A 26,741-nucleotide genomic window follows, 5' to 3' on the forward strand; every position below is an offset into this window, starting at 1 on the left:
AATTCCTCACTGCTCTCCACATGTCAGTGCTCCAAGATGCACAACAAGCAACATCAGCAGCTATTCCTTTTTCTTTTTATTATGCCTACTGTTATTAATAAGACTTAAGGAGAGGTAAACAAAGTTGTTAATAGCTTGTATATCAAAGTGAATTCCCCTAAATCCATGGTTTGGTTCACACACTGTGTGCCAGGGTGCACAGATTGCCTCATGTCAGCTGTAGAATCTGATTTAAGATGAAATTGAGCAAACCAAAATGACTGTACTTTAGTCAGCATGACCACCTTTATTCTCAAACAGGCAGGCCTTGCTTTGTTCTTTTCAGTTACACAACATTCCTTTTGGTTTTCGTCATTTGAGGAAAAGTTCACAGGAACGTGCACTCCAGTGATCCAGCGGAGGCTGTCAACCTCATTAATAACCAGAAATGTGGACCATTTTTTTCTTGATATTTTTTTTGTTTAAAAAATAGAATAAATCATAATATAATGAGTAAAATTTAAAAAAAATAGTAATAATTGCAAGTGCTGCTGTTCTCAGGATTTAATCCAAAATATGAAATTCTGCACACGTTGTGTGTGTTTTCAATCACTGGAGGTATAATATGAAGAAAAACAGGAGGAAAAAAACACAAATTAAACTTTTAATCAGCTTTGTTGTCCCGAGCTCATGCACTCGACTGTTCATCTTTGCTTTTGCATTCATGCTGAGATATAAAAAAAAATTGCAGAACTGATTATTCCATTTACTTGATTAAAATTCAGGATCATTTGAAATTGAAGTATTTACTCCAAGGTCAAGCAATCTTACATCAAATATTAAAACTGCTTCTGGTACATTCTTGCGTGTGTGTGTGTGTGTGCAGCTTGCTGAAAAGGAGTGGAGGCAGTTACCTAATGGAGAGTACACCACAGCCGAAGCACGTCCCAACGCGTACATCCCGCTGAACGCTCGGCTGCCTCTGCCCAAACCCTACGGAGCCCAGGCCCCCTTCAAACCCTCCCAACCAGGGGCCAACATGAGACACTTTCGCAAACCTGAGCTAAAACTCATAGAAATATAGAAAACATGTCTGTGGACAAGGATGACATATTGATAACTATATGACTGTTCTGTTTTTATTGGCGTACTTCAGGCACACACACACTAAAAGAACATGTGTTTCATTGATTTGTGTTATTTATTTCCACACTCCTTCCTCCTGCTCTCACTAACATGTGCATGTTTGTGTCCTGGCTGCTCTGAGCATGTTCTTGTGGTCTGCATCTGGTTGTAATTTTGGTTCCCTTACTGGCACTTGGTTGTTTACAGTAAAGCTAAAAAGTGGAAGAGAGTGGAAGGGAGGACAAGGAGACTCAGTAATGTATTTCTGTATTCTTTTCTCCACCTAGCAAAAGCATCATCACACTTTTACCACCTTTCTCTAGAAGATAAATTCATTTCTCAGGGCCACTGGAATATTTCTACGTAATCTTCACTCTTGTTGTTTCATCCCTCATGCTTGTAATCTCCGAATAAATTGCAATGGTTTTAAGCTCTATGCAAGGCTGGGAGTGTCTCCTTTAAAGCCTGAAATGATAAATGTAAATACGGAGAGGAAGCTCAAGCACTGAAAGAGCATAGAGAATGACAAAGAGAGAGGAGAATTTAAATGAAGGGGGAAGGCAGCAGAGGAGAGTCAAAGGAAAAAAAGGGATAAAAGCGGGGGATCTAAATTGGGTGGAGAGTTCAGAGTTGGTGACTAGTGACCGAAAAAGTTACCAGAAGCTTTTTTCGATCTTAGTTTGAGATTAAAGCAGTTCTGGTATTAGCTTGTTTTGCAGATTGTAAGCATGTGACTGCCCTGAAAGGATCTAAATTGGTTGCTGGTGCCAGACGGATTGGTCTGAGTATTTCAGAAACTGCTGATCTTCTGGGATTTACCCACACAAGCCATCTCCAGGGTTTACAGAGAGTTGTCCAAAAATGGACAAAATGCCTTGTTGATGCTGCAGGTCAGAGGAGAATGGACAGATTGGTATGCAGAAGAGCATCTCGTAGCAGCAGAAGACCACACTGTCAGCTAAGAAGAGCTACTCATGGGCTCACCAAAATTGTAAATAAAAGACTGGTACAACTTGGGACACTTTAGGACCCTTAGAACCAACTGAGCACTGTTTATTTGCCTCAGCCTACCTGAGTATCGCTGCTGGAACGCTTCTTCTTCCAGTTGCTCCCTTTAGGGGTCAGCACAGTGGATCATCTACATCAGCAGTCCCCAACCTTTTTCATGCCACGGACCGTTATGTTCAACAATGTTTTCACGGACCGGCCTTAAAGGTGTCATGGATAAATACAACAAAATAAAACCAGTACCAGAAACAAAAAACAGAAGATTTATTCATAACACATGGGAAACAAAGTTAAAGATAAAAACAATGAAAAAAATAACGCTAAAAAACTATAAAAACCCAGAAAACCATAAATTTCACACCCAAGCCTCAACTCTCGCCACCCAGTACCAGATGACTCATGGACCAGTCCATGGTCCGGGGGTTGAGGACTGCTGATCTAATTATCCCTAGCATCCTCCTGTGTCACACCAACCCTCCATGAATTTTTTTCCTCCTGCCTGGCAGCTCCATCTTCAACATACTTTGCCCAATATATCTACTCTCCCCTCCAACCATCTCCGAAACATCTCAACCTTGTCTTTCTGACTTTGTCCTCAAAGCGTTCAATATGAGCTGTCCTTCTGATGTACTCATTTCTAATCTTGTCCATTGTGGTCACTACCTGTGAAAATCTTAGCATCTTCTTACACCTCCAGCTTGTCAGCGCCACCCTCTCAAAACTATACGTCACAGCAGGTCTCACAACCATCTTGCAGACCTTCCCTTTCACTTCATCTCCTGTCCTGCTGTCACACTTTTTTCCACCCATTCCCCCTGCCTGCACTCTCTTCTTCAGCTCTCTTTTGGACTCTCCATTGCTTTTGATGGTTGACACCAGGTATTTAAACTTGCCTGCTTTCACTACTTCTCCTCCACAAATCTTCACTGTTACACCAGTGTCCCTCTCAATCACACACGTACTGTATACCGACTTTCATTCCTCATCTCTCCCGTTCATACCTCCACCTGTCCAGTGTCTCTTCCACCTCTTCACTACTGTCAGTATAAAGGCTTAAAAAATGCTAAACAAGTGGTTTTGATGAACTTGAGCTCATTTGACAGGAATGACTGGCATAAACCAGCTTTGCGCTACACTCTGTGTGAGTCAACTTCCGAAGGAGGTGACCTGCTGATGTGATGTGTGTGTGATCATCCATCGCACGCTGACGCTGAGGGCTGTCAGATTAACTTAGCCCCAAACTGTTAGCTGCCTACATAACACTGACTGCATAACAGAGTGCGATAGGGGCAATCAGGTGAGGAGTGATCACATTTAAAAGAGGAAATGCCCACAGGAGAAAGGACTGAAGGTGAAGCAGCAAAAGTGATGAAGCTGAAAGCTGCTAATAAAACATTGTGGGTTATGTAACGAAAAAGGGAAAAAAAAGCTTGATGGGTGTGTTCCTGATTAAATGTGAGTCAGTGTGTGTGATGACTGACGCTGAGATTATTTCCTGACTTCACTGGAGGTCTGCTGAGCCTGTCCAAAACACTCAGATATTCTCGAGAATCAGAGCTCACTTCCACAGAGCCTTTCACGCTACAAATTATTTCACTGGAAGCAGACGTCTTTTCCTAATTTATCCCCGCGCTCCAAAAGTGCTAAGTTCATCCCGTCATCAAAATTCACTGGGAAGCAGTGCACAGAGTGCCTACCTCAAAGCTTGTGTCTCTGCCATGTTCTTTTAAAGTGAGGCAAAAACGAGAAAAAAAACACCATTTAAAAAAGAAAAAACATTTATTTACATTTCGGTGTAAACATGAGCGATTGAGAGATCCCTTCTTCCAGAGCACTGGTTTTGCAATCAAAACACAACATGTAAATAATCTGTGGAATTCAGTGCTGGATGATGCGCAGGGTGCAAACATCCAGGCACTGAAAGGATTAGGAACATTTACAGCACGATTTTTCAAAGCACACGTCTGAACATGTGTGTGGAGGCAGACTCTTACTGCCTTTTATGGAAAGGTGCCTATGTTCTCTTTATTTAGGTTTGGTAACACTATTAAGTGTTACAAACAGTGAACATATATATATGTAGTTGTGGTGTCAGAGAGACAAATCATTCTGCATAAATCAGCATTAAAGGGGACCTATTATGCTAATTTCCAACCTCATATTTTATATTATATTCTTGAATTTGGCTGGAGTAGCTTGGTATGATTCGCAGTTCTGAACAATAATAATTCCTTATAGTGGGCCTTTAAGAAGCTCTTCCGATTGGCTGCTCCATGTACACAAAAGGTTTGAACAGCAGGTGGGTGGGGCTAAACCTACGTTCACGAACTACTTTGATGGCTGAGTTCTAGTGATCTTTACAGGACAGAAAGTGGGAATTCCTTGTGTGGGGCGCCAGGGGCTGTTATAAAGGGGGTCAGTGGGGGCCCAGTCTCTTTGAAGTGATTGGGCTGTGCATGGTAATGGTGGAGCTTACATGATGGTCACAGCAGAGGGCGCTTCCCATAGGGATATACTGAATGATGCTTGAAAGACAACTGCATTTATACAAGGACCAGCCAATCACAGTGCTTAAAGAGTTCTGTTAATTTTCTTTTGTAAGTTGTATTTGAAATTCTGAATTCTGAATTTGAACTTGTCTGAGCTTTTGGCGCTTACAGAGAACTTGCACATATGCTGACTTAATCATTCGAAACTCCAGCCATGTTTGATGTGAGCATCCACCACTGTAACAGCACATGCATGACAGACAATAAGGAAAAGCATAATAGGTCCACTTTAAAACCAGAGCAACTGACCACATCAAACCACAACCATCAAAGCTTTTGTCAGCATATAATCAAGTTGATGGGGTGCAGCAGCATTACAGGAAGTGATTTATAATTACCATTCACAGCATTTGACATCAATGTTCATAAATTCTATGAAAGCAAGAGGAGAAGCTGAGGAGACGATGCAAATAACTGCCTGCAGTTATCGATTTCAAAAAAAAAAAAGTTTCCCAAAGTTTAATTAAACCGTAAGTGAAGGTGTACCCGTTTTGGTTATTGTATTCTAATTTCCGCTGTTGCCAACAATTTGTTTGGTTTGCGTAAAGCTGCAGCTGTTCCTCGCACATCGCAAACCATCTCAGCTCTTTCCTGAAAAGCAGGTGGGAAAACTGGGGTGATGACTCTGCCTCCTATTCTGAGCATCTCCATCCATCTACCCCTCCGTCCCGCCCTAATTCATCATCGCACAGTGAGAACTTGTTTATGTCTACGCCTCTGCCTTTCAATCCCGCCGCTCATTTTTCATCTCTCGCCCTCCCTCCTTCCATCATCCATCCATCCGTTTCTTGTCCTCGAGGCCCCCTCGATGATGACTGGTCTCTCAAACACATTTTCCTCCCCATCTCTTTCCCTCTCAATCCATCCGCCCCGCGTCCCTCTCCACCTCTGCATGTTTATCATTTTCTCTCGAAGCCCAGCAGAATTAGCGTCTGTTTCAGAGCCGTCTCCTCCACAAACCTGGCGTCCACGTTCTCCTGCTCCTCGAAGGGGTTCGGAGCTGCTCAGAGTCAGAAAGAGACAGAGATTCTTATAGAAAACAGAACAGCAGACTTTGTGATACAGAGTTGCTTTCTGGCCAGGCATGCACGCACACATGCACACACATTCTGTCTTAATCCTCGAAAGGCCTCTATCTAAACACAAAAGCGCGCACACATACATACACACACACACAATACCTTCTTCCTCTATATCAGAGAGTATTTTTGCCAGGTAGGTAAGAGGCACAAACTCAGGTCTGAAGCCAGGCTTGTCTTTGCCTGTGAATGCAAGTCCCTAAGGAGGAAGGAAAAACAAAAGCACAACTTCAGGGTTTTTTTGTGCTTTTTTTTAAGAAAACAGTCAGACAAATCTGCAGCAAATCCAGAAACTGAGTCACCTTAGCTCTTTTCTAAGATAAACTTGGCTGCAGTTTAACTTTTAAGGCACCAACAGACTATCATTGCACCAAATGTCACAGGCTTCTCTGTGAGCCAATTAGCTGACTGAGACTTGGCAATAGCATCACATCCGACTAAATTAGTGGGTGACTGCTTTAACATGTTCAGTAATTATCTATTTTCTTATGTCTGTGCAGAAAAAAATAAACCAAAAAATAAAACTTTCTGGTAGTAGTTTATTTTTTAAAAATGAGAAAAAGCCAATTTTTCTGTATAATTATTTGATTAATATAACCATAAATAGACCTGTGGGTCTGAAAGATAACCTATGGAAATGCATGTTCAGTGAGGGTTTATAATTGAAAAGACCATGCCCTAAGCATTAAAAACAATGGGAACACTAAAAACTACTGATTAAGAACATACAGTCATGGTGAAAAGGACGTATACCTCTCTCAGTTCTAAGGTTTTAGACAGGAGTTGGTAAAAACAACCTCAGATGACTGACAACATGTCATTGTTTATTGTTCCAGTGTTGCTTCAGTTCATAGAGGTTTGTGGGCATCCATTCATGCACAGCTCTCTTAAGATCCAACCACAGCATTTCAATCTGAGTGAGGCCTGATCTTTGACTGAGCAACGGCAACACTTGTAGATTTGCGCTTGTGTGCTTGTGATCGCTGCTCCGTTGCATGAAGCTAAAGCTTAGTCCAAACTGGACTCTAGAACATTTTGGTATACTGAGGATTCGTAGTTCAATCAGTGGCTACAAGGTACCGAGGTTCGGCGGCTGCAAAATTAGCCCAAATCTACATAAAACTATCCCAAAGCTACATAAAATTAAACAGAATTCAACTTCCCCCTACTGACCCTTAGCATGAGTCTATATTTATGTTCAAAAACCCACAAAATTGATGGTATTTCCATAAAGTAAAGGTCAACACCACCCTGTTAGCACATTCGCTTTGAAGCATAAAACAACACCCTTACATAGCTCCTGGTATGGTTATACCAGGAGCTATTCTCATTTTGGAGGATTTAAAAATAATGCATCAATTATCAAAATCAAATCATGGCACATTCCAGTGCAAACATTTATCTCTGTTTTTTGTTTTTTAAATGCCTGAATAACTGTCTAAAAACGTCTGTGAGATTAGGGTATGTATGAGAGTTGGCATGTGTGATACACTCTTCTGTGTTACCTTATTTTTGTTGTGTTTCTCCAGCAGAGTCTTGACATAATCTCTGGAGATTGAAGCAGAACTGACAGGATGATCCCACATATGGTAGATCCTCTTCACCATAGGCTACGCATACACAGACACACACACGCACACACATAACCGAGTTTATATTTTAGGCATGTAGTTCATGCTGTCAAAATAAAAAATATCCCTGGAGCTTATGAACACCTGTCCCTCTCTATTTTGCCAACTGGAACACAAAACCATTATTGTGGAGTGAACTGCTAATGAGGGGTTTCAGAGAAATACGCATCTGTAATTTTTAGTGTTTTTGTCGCAATTTCAACACAACTTCTTTCCACACAACTGCACTCATTACTTAATCACAAAATAACTAAACAGGATGCTGCACTGGGCAACTTATAAACTTCATACCTGACTGGAATATATGACTGAACTTAGTATAGGGATTATTACACCTATAGAATACTGCAAACTATGAATATGAAGAAATTAGTTTTTCAGGATGGAAATAACAACAGGCTCTTAATTCTGCTAGGGTAGTCTACACTTACTGACCACTTTGTTAGGTACACCTTACTAGTACTGAGTTGAACCGCCTGTTGCCAGGACTGCGTTAGTTCTTTGTGGCTTAGATTCACCAAGGTTATGCTGCTGGGTGCAGGCATCATAGGATGGCTACACTGTGGTCATAAAGGGATGGATATGGTCAGCAACAATACTCATATAGACTGTGAAGTTTAAACGATGCTCCATTAGTACTAAGGGCCTCAAAATGGGCAAAGAAATGATCCTCTATACCACAGGTGTCGGACTCCAGGCCTTGAGGGCCGGTGTCCTGCATGTTTAGACAGGAGAGGACCGCCATCCTGCACTGGTCTGTCCTCCAGCATGAGGCCTATCTGCGCGGATTTAAGTGCAAGGATGTCTGGGTCACCACTCTGATCAGCAGCCATGGCGGAGTAGTCTATGCCGACATAAACTGGAGAAACCAGCGAGACAAACAGTCAGCCATGTGGTTGGACTTACCAGCCACATGCTGAATGTCCGTGGTAAACTCAGAAATGGCTGCCAAATGGCGCTGCTGGCGCGCACTCCATGGGTCAGAAACTTTGGACATCGCAAACGTCAAGGGTTTGTGGTCCACGTATGCGGTAAAGTCACGCCCCTCGAGAAAAAAGCGAGAATGACGCATTGCCAGGTGGAGAGCCAGTAGCTCCCTGTCAAAAGAGCTGTATTTGCGCTTGTTGTCCCGTAGCGTGCGGCTAAAAAGGCAAGCGGTTGCCAGCCACCTGAGATTCGCTGTTCTGGCACTGCACCCACCGCTACGTCCGACGCATCGGTGGTCAATGCAATCTGCGCCGATGGGGACGGGTGGGCCAGTAGGGCACCATTAATTAATGCATACTTAGCATCAGAAAATGCCCGGATGCGTTCCGGGAGCCATTCAACAGAGTCATTAGCCTTTTTACCCTTCAATGCGCTGTACAGCGGCTGCAGCAGGTGGGCCGTTCTGGGGAGAAGGCGGAAAATCTGAAACAGCCCAGACTTTGTCTGGCAACGGAACCGCACCCTCAGCAGAAATACAGTGCCCCAGGAAATCGAGAGCCGGTGTTCTCACAAACCATCCTACTTTGGCAAACCGTCCTACCGGTAGGATAATTTTACAGTGATGTCTGACAAACCGTCCTACTTTGGCAAAACATCCTACTTTGGTAAACCGTCCTACCCGTAGGATAATTTTATGCTGGCTTTTGACATACCATCCTACTTTGGCAAAACATCCTACTATACATTGTTTATGCACATTTCTGCTAATTCCAGCATAAATCTAAATTGGTAGAACAGTTTGCCACTTATCTTGGGCCATCAAAATATGCCTCTAGCTCATCTTCATAAAGGTAGAATGGTTTGCCACTTGTCTGTAGAAGCAGTCTGCATGCCAAGGTGCTTAAAGTTATACACCTGTTACCATGGAAGTGACTGGAACACCTTACTATATAAACTTTGACAATGAACTCACTCCATTAGACTCACAGCATATATTTACTGAATATATTTACAGATACATATACAGTGGTCCCTCGCTATAACGCGGTTCACTTTTCGCAGCTTTGCTGTTTTGCGGATTTTTTTATGCAATTTTGCATGCTTTTTTTTTTTCCTTTTCTTTTCTTTTTTTTTTTAACAGTGCTATGTGTTCTGCTTCCTGATTGGCTGTAGACTATTGTCAATCAATCTCGTGCCGTGTCTCCTGTACAGTACAGAATGCCTTCAGCTTGTCAAATATACATAAATATACATAAATCTTGCCATCGCTGGCATGGAACGCACGCCACTGCCCATTCCTTCACAGATTTGAGAAGGCCCGGCCAAACAAACTTGAAGCTGACTTGAAGCTTTGGCAAACCGTCCTACCGGTAGGATAATTTTACAGTGATGTCTGATATAGCCGTCCTGATTGGCTATATACCACAGGTGTCGAACTCCAGGCCTCGAGGGCCGGTGTCCTGCATGTTTTAGATGTGTTCTTGTTCCATCACAGCTGATTTAAATGGCTAAATTATCACTTCAACATGTCTTGAAGTTCTCCAGAAGCCCTGTAATGAACTAATCATTTGATTCAGGTGTGTTGAAACAGGGTGATATCTAAAACCTGCAGGACACCGGCCCTCGAGGCCTGGAGTTCGACACCCCTGCTCTATACAATTACAGAACCAACATCAGTCTCACTGACTGTTGATACAAGGCTGGATGGATCTATGCTTTCATGTTGTTTACACTAAGTCCTGATCCCACCATCCAGTCTCAAATTGTAGCCTCTGTTTCCTGTTTTTAAGTGAGAACAGTGGCACCCAGTGGGGTCTTCTTCTGCTGCTTCTGCTCACAAGTTCAACATCTTGTACGTTCAGAGATGCTCTTATGCATAACTTGGTTGCAAACACTGGCTAATTGAATTACGCTTCCCTTCCTATTAGCTTGTAGTGATCTGGCCTTTCTCCTCTGACCTCTGGCGTCAAAAAGGCACCTCTCACAAAGAGAAATGCTGGTCACTGGAGATTTTCTCTTTTCTGAACTATTTTCTGTAAATATATAGTTGTGCTGGAAAATCAGAGTAGATGAGCATTTTCTGCAGGATTTTTGTTTTGCTTGAGAGATATGGCTGAGTTGTCTGTCAGTCTGAAGGTTGGTGGTTCGATCACCACATCCTCCAGCCTGCATGTCAAAGTATCCTTGTGTAAGATACCGAACCCCAGGTTGCCCCGATACATTCATCTGAGAGCGAACGTGAGATTGAATGTTACAGAAGGTACTTAGGCACAGAATAAAGCACTTTATGAATGTGGGTGTTTGACTGGGTGAGTGAGGCTTGTAGTAAAAAGGTGAATGAGTTGTAAAAAAAGGGCTTTGAATTCTCAGAGTAAAACAGCTGCATCTAAGCACTAATCCATTTACCATTTTTCTGAAATACCCAGAAATACAGCCTACCTGACATCAACAGCCACTTTCAAAGTCACTTAAATCACCTTTCTGTTCAGTTTGAACTTGTCTTAACCATTTCTACAAGCCTAATCGCTTTGAGTTGCTGCCATGTGAAATTTGCTTTAACAAGCATTTGAATCAGTGTACCTAACAACGTGGCCAGTGAGCATATTAAAAAAAAAAGTAAAAAGGTCATGAGGGAGGAAATTAGCAGCAGAGCAAAAACATCGCTGTACCAGGCTGTAAACATGTTAATTTCTGGTGTTAACAAGGGAGCCTATTTGGACTGACTCATTTTTGGAGCCAACCTCAGGAGGCTATTTCAGTAACCGCAAGTTGGCTTATTTTTTTTGTCTCTGAACCTCTCTGACGCGTGGCATTAGGTGAGACGTGTCGCCACATTTAATCTTGATTTATGCAGCAACAATTTTATCAGTTAATTTTAGTTAGCCAGGCCACAATTACGTCTGGCAGCTGGAGCATTTCATTAAAAATTAATTCTTGCAATGAGTTTCTGTGGCGTATCCTGTTTTAGTTTAGTCCCACCACAATAACTGTAGTAAGCATTTATAATATTCCTGCATGAATTGACAAAAGAGCTGGTTCAACTGCATTCTGATCCCTGGTGTTCCTCTTACAGTGCAAATATTGCTTATAAACATTTAATGGAAATCCTTGGTGGTCGGGGGTGGGGGGTCAAGCACACACAGGATGGGAATCATGAGAGGTGATGGGCTTAGTCAAGGTGAAATCTCCTACATCTCCTGTTTTCTAACTCAGTGTGTGTGCTGTACCTGCTAAATCTCTTCTGCCCGCCAAAACCCAACCAGCAAAAGTGTAGCAGGCAGGAAACAGAACAGAGAAGCTAAACACTGAACATTCCTGTGATCACAGTGCAGACGTAATGCACACACACACATGCACAAACACACACGCAGCTACAAAAGAAATATACTGTACCCACACAGGAACACGTGGAAGTTACACAAGGGCTAGGACATAAACAGACTCAGACTCAGTAGACAGCTATCTATGGAAACCCACTCCCCAACCCTCTGCGCTCACATGCGCCTTCACTCTCGTACCAGCTGGTTACACAAGTGCTCTGTGATTGGCTTGAGGGGGGCTTGAGGGAGATGAGACCTAAAATAACTTCAAAATCCTAATTGGACCGGAATGGGAAGTTTGGGTAGAGAACCATTCGAGAAAAGATGACAACTCCCCTCCACCCCCACCCCACTAATAAAAGGGATGAGAATAGCCTGTGCATTGTTATATTCTTTTACTCCTTGCGCCTTTCAGGCTGTAGTTTTGCTCTAAATTCCTAGTTTGCAGACTTCGAGTTTGTTTCAATGTACTGTTTTAGGAATTAAGACCAGGAAAAAAGCCTTTGCAGAGATGCACATACCTCAGGAAGTCTCTTAAGGATGCTGAATTTCAGCCTCTCATTGGCATCACTGTTGTCCAAATCTAAACACACAGAGGAAACAGAGAGATGACATGTTGCTAATTAGTCTGCTGAAGACAAAGCCCAAATGCTAGAAAAATACCACAACACCTCACTTGAAATAAATGCAAATTTCCACAATCCTCAGCAATCAGTCTAGACGGCATGTAAAACTCTTCTTAATGCTCCTTCAAGTGCCACATTTATTGCGAGTGATTAAAACGAAAAGAAAATATGAAGAAATAGTCAAATATCTTGATGCATGCTCAATCATCCAGGTAAGGAAATCTAAAAAAGCTCATTCTGTTCATCTGGATGTAGCGTTTTCAGCGGGAGAAACGTTTCGTCAATCATCTATGTGACTTTTTTAGTGTCAGTTGAATCCAGCTTTTCCCAACCTTATAAACAGTAATGAAATCTAATAGAGGACATTTAAAATTTGATGTTTACCGTAAACCTATGCATCAAGATCACTATCAATGGTCCTTGATCAGTGGTTGATCAGTCGATATGACAATTTGCATATTAATGATCAAGAAACTGACATCACAGCCCATTGTTCATCACTGATGCTAGTTTCAGTCATTATGCAAATATACTGTTAAGGGTTGGGAAAACCTGGATTCAGCTGAGACTGAAGAAGTCACTTGGATGAGAGATGAAATGTTTCTCCCACTGAAAACGCTACGTCCAGTTGAATAGAATTAACCTTTCGGGTAATAGTAAAATATATTTTACTTATATTTTACTTTGAAACAAGCAGATAAAGCTTCACACGTGAGTACTAATTGCTAAGGTAATTCTTAGAACCACTTGTGACAGCAGTTTCAGCACAGACATAACTCCACACATTCCAAGCAGCAAAGCAATATTAATTCCTAATAAAGTTAACGATACATAAATAAATAAAACAGCCAATAACTAATGTGAAAATATGCAAACATGTGGCTAAAATTAGATTATTATTAATGTGCATTAAACCTTATTATAGTAGCTGTTATAAAGGAGCTCCTGAAGCACTCAGACTTGCACTTTGGTGCAATCAGTCTTTGACTGAAGGTTCTGCTGTTGATAACCTCCAGGGCATGGAGCAGGTGTGTAGGGTTGATCATAACTTATTTCAGCTTCTGGAGCATTTTTCTCTCCACCACCTGCTGGACTGTCTCAAGTCCAGCAGGATCCAATTATTTCACACATTGCTCTTAAATGGCACGCAGAGGTGGGACTACAGAGCTCTGCACTGCACCTAGAGAGTACAGTACCATGCCAAAGCTTTCAGGGGGCTGAAGTTGGTGGGTGGTCAGCCCACCATTTATGGTTTGAGCTAAAAACCACAGGATGTACTACCACTAACTTTTATATATGTCCCCAATTGAACATTTATGTGATGAACTGCCTTGAAATTGGGTAAAAGTGGCATTAATAGCTTTCCAATGAGCCTCAGCTATAATTCTTGGTTTTATGCTGCTTTAAATTAAGACAGTGAAACCTGCTTAACAGCAGGATTTTAGCATTGCCATTCTGAACACACAGCATGCTAATCTTACAATGTTGTGTATCTAGAACATATATACAGTATATGGATTGGATGGGGAGAACTTTCAGTAAAAATATACTAAGAACATGAGGCAGAGCCAATTACACCAACTTTGAATACATTTAGACTGTTTGAAATATTTCATCTTCAGATATTTTTGGGTCTGTTGATCTTTGTGACAAGTCAAAAATGTTTGGCCTTTAAACAATGCGCTCTTGCAAACATGCTCCCTTAATACCCACATCTCTGTGGTGTGACCTCTTTAACAGTTTCAGTGGTTACGAGCTACTTTACTTTACATTTAGGTGGCATTCTGACATAACAGGTGTGTGTTTGTCCAACTATTCCTCATTTCAGCTTTTCCTCATAATAGAATCAATCATTTAACAAAACCTGCAGCATGTATACGTAGCTGAAAATGATTTACCGATTACAGCTATAAGTTGACGCCTATCTGGTTTGAGTCATTATGTTTGATTGAGCTTCAGTTGGCTTGCAGCAGCAGGTAGCAGCAGGAGGTAGGTTCATTAAACACACCTCGCTGAGGAGTGAAAAAACACACAGTTTGTCCCAAACCTATACTTCATACTGATCGCGAGAAAGGTTTATGATTAAATGAAAAAACACAAACAAACATAGATCACCCACTTTCGAGAGTGAGTTGTTGTACTCGCAATGCAAAGCACAAAATAAGTTTTCTGTTCACAGCACTGTGAGGGGTTACAGTAACTGTGGGAACATACAGAAAACCAGAAGTACTGAAACTTTAAATAGTCATCTTGTTTCTGTTTGCAAAGGTTAGCTGGCAGTGACAGTTCAGTAAAGTGAAGTGAAAGTCAGTTTTAAGAACATCTAAAGGTATTTCGAGGCACTAGTTGTGTCAGTTCCTTTTACTATAAAGCTGTTATGTCATGTTGATTTTTGTATTATACAGACACACTTTTATAGTTTTTATACAGTGCATTGGTGCGTATAAACATGGTGAAGACGCTTCAAGATGATAGGAAGGCACTTGTTACATCTAAGGTATCCAGAAGAGCATCTCTGAATGTACAACAGCAGAAGACCACACACCATGTGAAACTCTTGTCAGCAAGGAATAAGAAACTGAGACCACCGTTTGCATAGACTCACCAAGATGGGACAAAGAAGATTAAAGCAGAAACGCCGTTTGGTCTGATCAGTCTCGATTTCTGCTGCAACATTCGGACTATATAAACATGATCATTCCTTGTATTAACAGTTCAGGCTGCTGCCGGTGGTGTAAAGGTGGTGTAAAGGTGTGGCGCATATTTTACTTCCAACTCTTGGGTTCCTTTGTACTCACAGAGAATCGTTTAAACACCACAGTCTACCTGATTATTGTTGCTGACCATGTCCATCTCTTTTGACAATATATTTTGATGGCTGCTTCCAGCACGATAATGCAACATGCCACAAAGCTCAAGCTCTTAAACTGGTTCCTTTAACATGAAAATGAGTTCACCGTACATAAATGGTGTACCTAGTTAAGTATATATATATTAAATGCTAAAAATGCTGTGATGATTGCAATATAGTGCATACTGTGTAGAATTAGTATTATGGATTTGGGACATATCCAGAAGTCCTGGTGAGTGCTAGTTTAACTGCTAGGCAAAGTAAATGTATTTTATCTGCATGAAAGCTGGTCCGCATGTACATCTGTTTATCACTGTATGAACGTTTTCTAGGTTTCTGGGGTAATTCAGAAAGTAGTTTACAGCAGCTGTGATCTCTGGTGACAGTGGTTTTCAAAATGGCAAATATAATCAGTTGCTTTACTGATTGAAAAGACAAATTTTTTTATATCAGGTAAAAAGAAGTAAAAATGTGTAGTATTTACAGTAAAGCAGTTGGGTATTAGATATAAGTAAATAAACACAGAAGCTTACTTTCACAGATATGGATTAAACCTAATCCTAGAATAAATACTTCTTTTTCTCCATGGCTCGCAAAACACCTGCAGAAATCTACAGCCACATTAAAAACTCTGAGAAGTTGTGTTCCTTTGTGCTAAATGCTATTGTCAACACACGGACAAGCAGTCTTTTTTTTTTTTTTTTTTAAAAGGCAAACTTTTGTTCCTCAAAAATAATACACTGTATAAAATGTAAATTATGTCATCATTCCAAACCTTCATTGTCACCTTCAAATACACCTCGTCACAGGAGTGTCTTTCAGAGGACATTTATGGATGCTTGTGGATTTAAAAAGGTCTCTAATTAATTTCAATCTGAATGAATTTGCAACAGACAGATTCAGCCTGTGTGCAGACTGTCTGGCATATGTCTCTAAGAGATTTCTTCCCAGGATCTGCAGGTGATTGTAGTGCAGTAACAATTTTGACCCACGTGGGAGACCCACACTAGAAGAAATAACCCTAAAAGTTTGGTAAAAATATAAACACAAGGCCTTGTTGAATAATGTACTCTGGACAGACAAATCAAAGATAGAACTGATAGAAAACACACAGGAGGAGATTTTCAGGAGGATAAACTTAAACCAACTGAAATGTATGGAGGTGGTGGTGGTGGTGCTATGTTTTGGGTCGCTTTGCTTCCTCTGGGAGTGGACTGTGAATGAGCTATGAATTCTGCATTACATCAAATACTTTTCAAGAGTGATATGCAAAAATAAAAAGCTTTCCTTTTTACATTATTTGTGGTTATATTGCTTCTTGTCACTAGAAATTGCTAAAGGACACTGACTTGTGACTGGCACATCCTTCGACTGTCTTCTTGTGTGCATGCAGCTTAACTTTAAATATCCCTTGTGAAGTATTATACATAAACAAAAGAAGAAAAAAGCTCTTGTTTACATGTGATTTTTTTCCCCTTAAATATACCTCAAGACCACAAACCACTAGGGTGTGTGCAAAACAGCATGTAGGTCACACAGCTGAGCTGGATACAACATGGGCTATACCTCTTTCAGATTTAATTAAGTCTCACTATTGCTATATCTTTCTCTTTCAACTTCACAATGAATACCGAAGACCATTCCAACACCTCCTCCATCCTCTTCTTTTTACCTACATTCCACAACTGCTTCTTTTCAGAATCGTGCCTCGATCCATGGTACATTGCTGCTGGTGTGGTTATTCTATTAAGCTCCATACTCGGCATCTTGGCAAACATCAATGTGACAGGGAAACTCATTCAGAATTTGCGCGGTTCCTCCATGTCGCAGCACCTCATCTGCAACCTGGCATTGTCGGACCTCCTCTGTCTGCTCATCCTGCTGGTCGGCAGCATTGTTTTCTGGACCGGGCTACGTTTAAACCATTCAATCTGTCAACTTCTCGTTTACCTCTTATTTTTCTGCAACACCACCAACTTAAACGTTCTGGTGCTGATAAGCATCCAGAGGTACTACCAGGTATGTATTTATCAATCCTTTGAATATGTTGTCATTTTTTCTGAAAACAAGATCACAAGTAGGACTTTTGTTTGAGTCAATTAAGAGTGTTTCTTATCTTGGGAAATAAAAAACAGATGTACAGTACTGTCTATAAGTACTGTCTAAAAGAGCCACTGCACATTTGTTTATATTTTCCTTCCAATGAGCCAGACTTTCCTAAAGTTTTTAAAGTGGTCTTAATCAATTGTTTAAGGCTTTCTGAAGGTCTTTCAAAGTTTTTCTTTGGACATTGGCAGCTTTTCATTTACTTTCAGTCCATTTGGGATTGTTTTTGTTTTGTTTTTTTTAAATTTAGCCTCTTAACACTGATCTTTGAATCATTCAAGCATATAAAAGTTACAGGGATGAACCAATCCCTGTAACACATCACAAAAAACTGAGCAAATAACTAGTTTTTATCTTTGGGTACTTTGTTACAAGGAGCCTATCACCACTATGGGGAACAGAGCCTTCAGTCGCTCTGCTCCTCGGCTCTGGAACTCTCTTCCTCCTGCACTAAGAAATATTGACTAACTTTCCGTATTTAAGACACAGCTCAAAACACATCTGTTTAAACTGGCTTATTGGCTTTAATGCTCATTTTATCTGTTGTCAAGCTCTGTTTTGTAATTTTAACTTATTTTATGTATTTTATGACTACTGTTCCTTTTATTAATTTTGTTTTTTGTAAGGTGACCTTGGGTTTTTGAAAGGCGCCCTCAAATAAAATGCATTATTATTATTATTATTAAAAATGCATCATTTATTCCCATTCCTCTAGTTGAATCTATAAAAAATACCAACAATAACACAGTTTGACAGGCATAAAATAGTAATATTGCACCAACAATGTGATTCCTAAAGATTTGTTAGATGAAATCTATATAAACTGAAAAAGTGGAGCACAAAAGTGAAAGTGCTAAAAACTATCTAGAGACGATATTTGAAAGTCATGTCCTTAAGATATAGGGGAAAAAATCCAGCAAAGACCTGACACAGGACCTGAGAGATGCATCTGGCCCTTTAGTTCATTTATCCACTATTCACTGAAACCTCATCAGAAATGGTCTCAGGTGGCTGTCAAGAAACCATTCTTAAGGAAGGGAAACAGGGAGAAAAGCCTGAGGTATGCCAAATTACACAAGAACTGGGCTGAAAATCAGTGGCAACAGGTCTAACCTTGGAATATTTTTGTTCAAATCATCCTCAGTATATTCAGAAGAAGAGGTCAAAATGGAGGTACAACACTGAGTGTCTACAGCAGCTGTAAAACGCAGTGGATCCCTTATCCCCTGGTTTGGAGATGGATTTTTTTCAAAATTGGTGGAATGAAAAATACAAAAAAAAGATACCATCAGATTTTGATCCATCATGAAATACCATCTGGAAAGAGTCTGATTGGCAGCAGCTTCATTTTTCAGTATGACAACAATCCTACACCCACTGCCAATGCAGTAAATGCAAACCTGTATAGAAAATTGCTCAATGGAACACTATGAGTCATGGATTGGCCTCCCCAGAGCCCAGACATTAGCATTTTTGAAGCGGTGTGGGATCATGTTGACAGAGAAAAGAACAAAAGGCAGCCAACATCCAAAGAAGAGCTTTGAATGTCCTTCAAGAATCCTGGAGAACTATTCCTGAAGACTACTTAAAGAAATTACAAGAAAAATTTCCTATGAGTATTCAGACTGTTGGTCATCTATAATATGGACTTTCAAGCTCATTAGATTTGTACAGCGTCTGCTGTTGTTCACATACATTAACCAATTATTCTTATAAAAGGAAAGAAAAGAAAAAGGTAGCCAAATAAAAACAGTAAGAGAAACAAATGAAAATCTACTTAGGCATACGCGTAAAATTACTTCCAAAGTGAAGCATTTGTCATGCTTCCTACATGACAGAGTCAATAGTATTTATTCTTCCAGTTCCACTACTGTAAATGCAAGAAAGAATAATCTTAATCTCCTCCTGGTTCCAATATACTGTATTTACATTCTAATAAAAACCCCATTGAGATAAACTTTACAAGAGAAAATAATCCCTGCCGCTCAGTAATGTACCTCACTGGTCCCACCGGCATTTTAACCAGATATGGTCTGTAACAAATAAGCCAGCAAGACAAAGCTAAACGAGAAAGCCAAAAGACTCCCCAGTGAGGCGCAGGAAAGCTGAAGGAAAGGCGAAGGGGAAGAGCTGTATTGCATGAGGTGAACATCACATTCTGAATACACAAACACTGATATCGCTAAATGCGTCTTATATTCCCCTGAGGATACTAGTATACCCAATTTCCATTCATAAACCCACTTTAAAATCGTAGGAGCTTGTCTTTGTATCATTATTAACTTTTTTTTTTTAACATCAGAGTCATCCAGTTTGTATATCCATGCGCACAATGCAAACAGAAACTTCTAATATTTAATCCAGCACAGTATTGATGATGCCAATTTGATAAAATTTATATAAATGTAAAAAGAAAAGGTACAAGCTCAAAAAATAGAACAATACCCTTTAAAATATGCCACTGCAGGCAAGATTTAAATAACAGTGACTATAATTCTTATTGGTGTGGAGATTAAAACCACCGATCACATAAAGGTAATATTTAATGTTACACCAATTCTTCTAGAGAATGAAATCCAGATTGAATGGGTCGGTGTGGGCTCAATACCCACGAACACATGCAGCAAACTTTAATCTAAAAATGTCCTTTTCATTTGCCAGGTTCTGCGCCGTGAAAAGTGGATCAAAGTGACCCCGACACAGCAGAAGATTTTTTTGTCCTCTGTGTGGCTACTCGGAGCCCTGCTTGGTATATTTTTCCTAAGTGAGGTGAAAATTAAGGGGAAGTGGACGGATAAGGGCTCCTGTGAGAATCTCAGCTTCTCACTGGTACAAGAATGTATCTACATCACATTCACAGTTATCAGCCATGTCGTCTCGTTGGCCTGCTACTCACTACTTGTTAGAGGGATCAACCGAATTCAAATCTCTGACAAGAAAAAGCTGAGGATTACCAAGTTATTTCTTCGCATCATCGCTGGCTCCCTGGTATTTGCTGTTATTGCTCTGATATTTCGCACAGCGTATGTGACTCTGCGTCTCGCAGCACCGGAAAAACTGCTTTACATGAGCAAAATGTTCATATTAATGGAATGTTTTTACTTTTTCAAGCACTCTCTGAACCCATTACTGTATTACTTTGCCTCTCTACATGAAAGCACCGATAAGGAAATCCGCTTCTTCATGTCTCTTGATGACAGCTCCTAATATGTTCTCCCATATTTTTGGCCTCCTCATACTAATGTGGCTTGATAGCCATGAAAACTGATGGAAAAATATGGATCCTTTGTTTGGACAAAAGAATTTGGATCTTTTTTACTGGACTGTGTGACTAAATGACTAAATGTATCAAGTTAAATACTAAAGTGACTCATTAGCTCATTTTCCTGTGGTATGATTATTCTGCCTTCACATTTTATCATCCATTAGGCCGGAGCCTAAATCCAGGGTACACCCTGGACAGGTTGCCAGTCTATCGCAGTGCTAACCATTCACACTCATATTCACACCTACAGCCAATTTAAAACCCAGTTAAGTTAACTCATCTGAACTGTTGGAGGAAGCACGGAGAAAAAACACGCAACTACAGGGAAAACATGGAAACAAGCTAGCCAGTGGATTCAAACCCAGGACCTTTTTGCTGCAAGGCAACTGGACTGCCACCATCCTGCTCTACAGTTTATTACATAATATATAATAATGTATGTCATTGGATGGCCAAAAGAACTGTACCACATCCAAAACTAATAGATAGATCTGTTATTTTGGTTCTTTAAATCTCAAACTTTGTTTGCTTCACCGAAAAAATGGGCACATAAAAATAATAATAAGGAGATCTATTTGGAGATGAGACTTATTGTGTTTTGAGCAAATAAAATCAGATTTTTAATGTTTATAGTGCATTTATGTGCTGTTTAATAAATGCGAAATCTCCAAACATGTCACATGAACCCTGTGTGAGCAACTTAGAAAGACTGTAAAATGTTTTGTTTGGTTGATAATCAACTTTTAATTTTGATTGGTATGAATTCATGTCTAAATTTTGGACCAGTATTTATTTTCTAACGCAGTTTTAGGTTGTAACTGTTAGCCGCACTAGGCACAGACAAGTTATTTTTAACAGCAGCAAGTAGTGCAACAATATTTATTTATCACAGGCTCAAAATAGCTAACAGCATGTTGTTTAAAATACAAAACATCTTTGTAGCATTAATGTAGTTTCCACATTATGACACGGTAAACTTCCTGACTTCAAATCTCATAATCCCATATTTTATTTACACTAGAACATCAAAACATGTCGAACGATTATTTAACAAAAGTCTGTATTTATCTGGGAACTGTGGAGATTAGCTGCTGGAATTTTGGGAGAATATTTTTCATTTCATAATGCTCCAGATGTTTTCGGTGGGTGAAAGGTCTGGACAGCAGCCAGGCCAGCTCAGCACCCTGACTCTTCTACTACTAAGCTATGCTGTTGTAATAAATGCAGCATGAGGCTTAGCGTTGTATTGCTGAAACGTGCAAGGCTTTCACTAAAATAAATGTTGTCTGGATGGGAGCATATGTTGCTCTGCATTTGTGGATGGCACTGTGACAGCAAAAGTTCTTTTTTGGGGGATGTGTTGCTGCCATCAGATTCAAAATGAGCTAATATTTGTCATGTAGTAGTAAAACGTTCTAGTTTAAATACTGTCTGTGATTTACTGTGAACAAAATATGGTTTCATGAGGTTTGCAAATCATTGCATTCTGTCTTTATTTGCATTTTACACAGCGATGGTGACAATCTGAGAAGAATGAAAAGTTACATTTATAATGTTAGTTTGCAGCTTAGCGTGTTAACATTAGCACTAAATGCAAACTGCACTTGAGGCTAAATCAAATGCATTAACTACACTGAACAGTCACTTTATTAGGTACAACTTGCTAGGAGCAGGTTTGACCTCTTTGTTCTGATGGTGCTGTTGGATCTAATTCTAGCGACTGCGAGTTCAGCAAATTCACTGTTATGCTCAAGAAACCAGTTTGAGATGATTCAAGCTTTGTGACATGGAATGATATCCTGCTGGAAGAAGATGGGTGCACTGTGGTCATAAAGGGATGCGCATGGTCAGCAGCTATATTCAGGTAGGTTGGGCATTTAAATGAGGCTCAGTTGGTACTAACTGTGCCAAGAAAATATCTTTACACTGTAATCAGCAGCCTGAACTGTTCATACACGCTGGATGTGTCAGTTCAAAGTAGTCTGCCCATTCTCCTCTGACCTCTGACCTCAAAGAAGGATATCTGTATATCTTCTCTTTTTTACGAAATCAGTGCAAAATTAGATTCTTCATTTAAAACGTTTGAGCATTTAATACAAAAGAGAGCAAGGGCCTACCCGTCATGAGGCGAGACACAAAGGTCTCGGTGAGCTGCAGGAAACCGTGGTCATTGTACTGCAGAAAGGTGTGATGAGGGAGGCAGCGCACAGCAAACACGGCAAACAAGGTGTGATAGCCTGGAGAAACACAAAGGAGGCATCTGCTTTTTATGTTCCTAAATGCTCCTGCGGGCTGACTTTTTAGCCCGTTTTCATGTTTACCAGTTTTATGTGTTCAGTCTTTGTACTGTATTGTAAAAAGCCTGGCATAAAACAAATGGAACAAAGCATTTAGCTGACTGCTCAGCTTCAGAGGAGTGCATTTCTTACTTTTATTTACCAAAGGGATACACGCTCAGTATGCCTGCTGCGTTACATCTTCACTTCATTTAGACGCATTTAAACCTCCAGCCTCAGTGTTAAGGGTGTGTTGACGTCTCGCATTCATCATCCCCCCCCCCCATTCCCTTACAGTTTATGATCCCAGCACAGAAAGCCTTCGCTGGTGCTTAGGCTCCAGAAAATTCATCCAAATGATTAAAATGTATTCACACTTTCTTACTCATGTCTGCATATTGTTAAATGTTTAACATATTTTTGGTTACATTAGCGCAGAGGAAAAACACACACATTGTTATGCTGGCTGAGGCAGAGGCAGACCAGATTATAACAGCTAGTTTAAAAATGTGTGATACCGGGTGGGAGGGGCAGGCAGAGACTCCGGGTGGATTCCAGGATCCGAAACATGAAGTGAAAGACGGACCACTCAGCCGGACTGCCCTGCTGCGTCCTGGAACGCGCGCGCACACACACACACACACACACACACACACACACACACACACACACACACACACACACAATTCAGATAAGAACATTACATAAGGTGAGTACACATGTGATGAGAGGTTAACACAAATACACACATGTGGGCACACACGTGACGGGGAATGATGGTGCACACATACCTCGAGATGATTGCACACACTTTATATTACATTAGTTGGAAACATGACTGATTTGTACTTACAAGCACAAAACACGAGGGCCGAGTTTGTACTTCAGCCAGACTGACTCCAGCATGTGTCTGATGAGCTCCAACTAAACACACAAACACACACAGACAGAGACACACCTTAGCGCTTGAGCTGCATATGCTCGATTAGATTCAAATAAAATGAAACTTGAATGATTCGCGAGCCTGGAAACTTTTGCACAAAGCAGGGTGTTTTATCTGAAAACAGTTTCGACATGTTTTTCTGCTGTGGCGACAGTGATGTTCGCTTCATGGAAATTTACACTTGTCCTATGATCAGTTTCCTCACTTCTCCCTTTTCTTTCCTACTTCCCATTTTCATCTCGAGTAAACAAGTGCAACCCCGGTGCACAAGGATGTGAACACGTTTCACACTCGCCCATATTATTTCGCCACACGCTTGGGATCATGTGAACGGACTCGACCCGTCCTCAACGTGTCGGCCCGTGCTGAAAGATCCACGGGCTTCTTTCCACAGGTGACCACTCTTCCACTTGTACAATAACAGGAAAAACGATCTGCCTCGTCCATATCCTGGACACCAGTTGGAAACCTTCCGCCAGCTGCTCCAAATACCAGCAGCCAACATCCTCCACTCACCTCGGGGTGGGAATTAGCTGCACTTATGTAACAGACTAGCCCAAAAGTCAAAAAGGTGTTCAGGATAAACATAATAATAAGCTCCTCTGGGCTTTTTCCCCCACTTCTTGACGATGCTTTATTAAGTTTTAAATAATGTTAAACTTACCACTGCACCGTCTGTGCTAAATAACACCATAAATCCCCCCAAACTCTGTATCTTTAAAAGCCATGAAATAAATGAACCTATGTATGATAACAATTTTAAATGGAAACTATGACAAAGGAAAACTATTAATTTCTTATCTCTTTAGGTGTTTTTTTCTAGTTTCCATAGTGGATTTAAAAGTTTTGAATGAATTCTGATTTGACTTTGCAGGGGTGTAGAGTAAGGTCATTTTAATAAGCCATTAAAATTTGGCTTACATCCACCAAGGTCTTCAAGGTCAACTTAATGATTTATTGGTTGAAAATTGACAAAAAGCCTTACAAATGTGGTGTGTATTGTCAACATATATCTATACAGATTTAAAATAATATGTCACATTTGACCTCTAACCTTTCCTTCAATAGACTGATGTGAAGGCCAAAATGGTAATATTATTATATACAGCTATATAAAACTGTGTCTTACTGCCATTGTTTGTATTAACAACATATAGACATAAAAGGAACAATATATGGGGATTCTAAGTATCATGTTACTTTTGACCTCTGACCTCTTCTTCAAGGTCAAATAAACCTTCAGAAAATGTCTTTTATCTTTAAAACTGTTCTTAAAAATTCTACTGCCTTTGTTTGTACGGGCAACATTTTGGAAACAATACTGCTGTATAAGGATTCTAAATATCACATTATAGTTTGCATCCAAATATCAGGTCATAATTGACCTTTGACCTCACTTTTACATTTCGCATCTGCCTTTCTTTCATGCTGCCTAGTCAGTTAGAAATTATATGATAAGCTACAGTTATTCATGTCCATGTTATTTATGAATCAATACCTATTATCTACTCCTACATAATGTTTGTGTAATTAAAGTAAACATCTGTCATGCTACCCTTATTAAAGATCATTTAAAAAGAACAAAGAAAACAAAATGAACATATAAAAATACAATATTATCTGCTTTAAAGTAAATACTGCTCAGAGAGTGAGCTGCTTTGGTGGAGGGCTGAGCTCTCAGAGTGCTTCTTGTTTGGGGATTTTTTTCTTTATTATCTTTAATTTCTTTTAAATCCTTTTTCCTCTCCGTTTCCTTTTGAATTTTCTTAAAGCCCATTTTGTCAGCACTGTAAGCACAAATTAGGAAAGGAATGCCCCAAAAGACCATTGCATTCATCACGCATTTCAAAGTATTTTTCTCCAAAAATTAGAAACTGTAATCGGTTGCCAACTTTTCAAACAAAACAAATTCCTAGAAGCTCAAGCAGCTCCTTGCTGATGCAGGTTGCAGGAGCAGCGTTTTTGTGGAGAAAACGGTCAAACAAAAGGCAATCAAGTGATTTAAAGGCACACACACAAACACAGTTATCCCTCTGTGGCCTTCTGCTCCAATTTATAAAGTCGCCAATTTGTCTTAATGAACCTCGGCCCAGACAGGAAGCTGGATTTACCCGTGTGGGTCTCCTGTTAGCAAAAAGTTTAGTAACCTTGGGTAGAGAGCAACTTTTCTACTGCATAGTAAGTATATTCCAGCCTATTAGTTGCAATACTTTTTTTTTTTTTAGCAATTCATATTCGGCTATTAGCGTGGTTGTTCTTTGCCTTGACATTGGCTGTGTTATAAAAAGGAATGCATCTCCGTTGTCTGTGGCAACGGGGACAGGAAATAAATAACTATGACAATAATGTACTGCCGAGCTGTAATCTATCATAACAGAAGTTCCCCGGCTCTTAAAAGCTGTAATCTTTTTCACCGCCAACTTTTCCCCTGTGTCAATGCAACCATTAGTCTCAATAAGAACCAACAAGAAGGGGAGATGTTCTGTTTTGTAGTACCACCCTGAGTTTTTCAAGCATGAGTCAGCTTGATGTGAGTCAGTCTGCCCGTGAGTTAGTGAGCTTAAAGTCAAATGTGCCCCCCCTGTTTCTCATAGGTGTTTGAGCATCTTTTAAATGAGTCCGTCATCCAAATGTTCACTTTCACGCAACCAAAGAAAATAAATTATTATTTAAAAAATCATTTTCATTCCAAAGGCGCAGGTTAAAGCTCAGGAGCGTACCATACCAAGCTGAGCCATCAACAGATGAACAGAGAGGATTTCTCTGCTCTTCTTTTTTTTTACTCTGTTATTTACAATTCCACAATGCAATGTCCCAAAACATAATGCATCCTGCTTTCTATTCAATTCCCGCCTTACCCTTGGCCTGATTTAACACTGTTGTGTTGATGTATGCCGTATGTCTGCTTTTAAGGGGCTCCTAACTGTGAAGGGACTCACCCCCCAGGAATACTAAAAACTGACTTTACAGAGCCAAGAACCTCTATTTGATACTAAAACAGAGGTTGAGAAAGTCTTTCCACTTGGATGTGCAGATCCTATCTGCACGAGCTGTAC

The 26,741-nt window shown here is 40.3% G+C and overlaps 2 protein-coding genes across 2 annotated transcripts in view; one reads left to right on the top strand and one right to left on the bottom strand.

Moving 5' to 3' along the window:
- Positions 1 to 1,063, top strand: part of ccdc146 (coiled-coil domain containing 146) — a 54,452-nt gene extending 53,389 nt beyond the window's left edge. The window contains exon 23 of the mRNA XM_063460580.1: positions 866 to 1,063. Coding sequence (XP_063316650.1) covers positions 866 to 1,063 — 198 coding nt within the window. The remainder of the gene's footprint in view (positions 1 to 865) is intronic.
- Positions 1,064 to 3,911: 2,848 nt separating this feature from the next.
- The window catches only part of gsap (gamma-secretase activating protein), a 48,160-nt gene continuing 25,330 nt past the window's right edge, over positions 3,912 to 26,741 (bottom strand). The window contains exons 26-32 of the mRNA XM_063501223.1: positions 23,596 to 23,666; positions 23,261 to 23,355; positions 22,584 to 22,703; positions 12,140 to 12,201; positions 7,246 to 7,350; positions 5,843 to 5,939; positions 3,912 to 5,661 (exon numbers count right to left, since the gene is read on the bottom strand). Coding sequence (XP_063357293.1) covers positions 5,561 to 5,661; positions 5,843 to 5,939; positions 7,246 to 7,350; positions 12,140 to 12,201; positions 22,584 to 22,703; positions 23,261 to 23,355; positions 23,596 to 23,666 — 651 coding nt within the window. The 3' untranslated portion in view covers positions 3,912 to 5,560. The remainder of the gene's footprint in view (positions 5,662 to 5,842; positions 5,940 to 7,245; positions 7,351 to 12,139; positions 12,202 to 22,583; positions 22,704 to 23,260; positions 23,356 to 23,595; positions 23,667 to 26,741) is intronic.

Source organism: Pelmatolapia mariae, linkage group LG17 (assembly GCF_036321145.2).
Source record: "Pelmatolapia mariae isolate MD_Pm_ZW linkage group LG17, Pm_UMD_F_2, whole genome shotgun sequence".
Classification (NCBI taxonomy): Eukaryota; Metazoa; Chordata; class Actinopteri; order Cichliformes; family Cichlidae; genus Pelmatolapia; species Pelmatolapia mariae.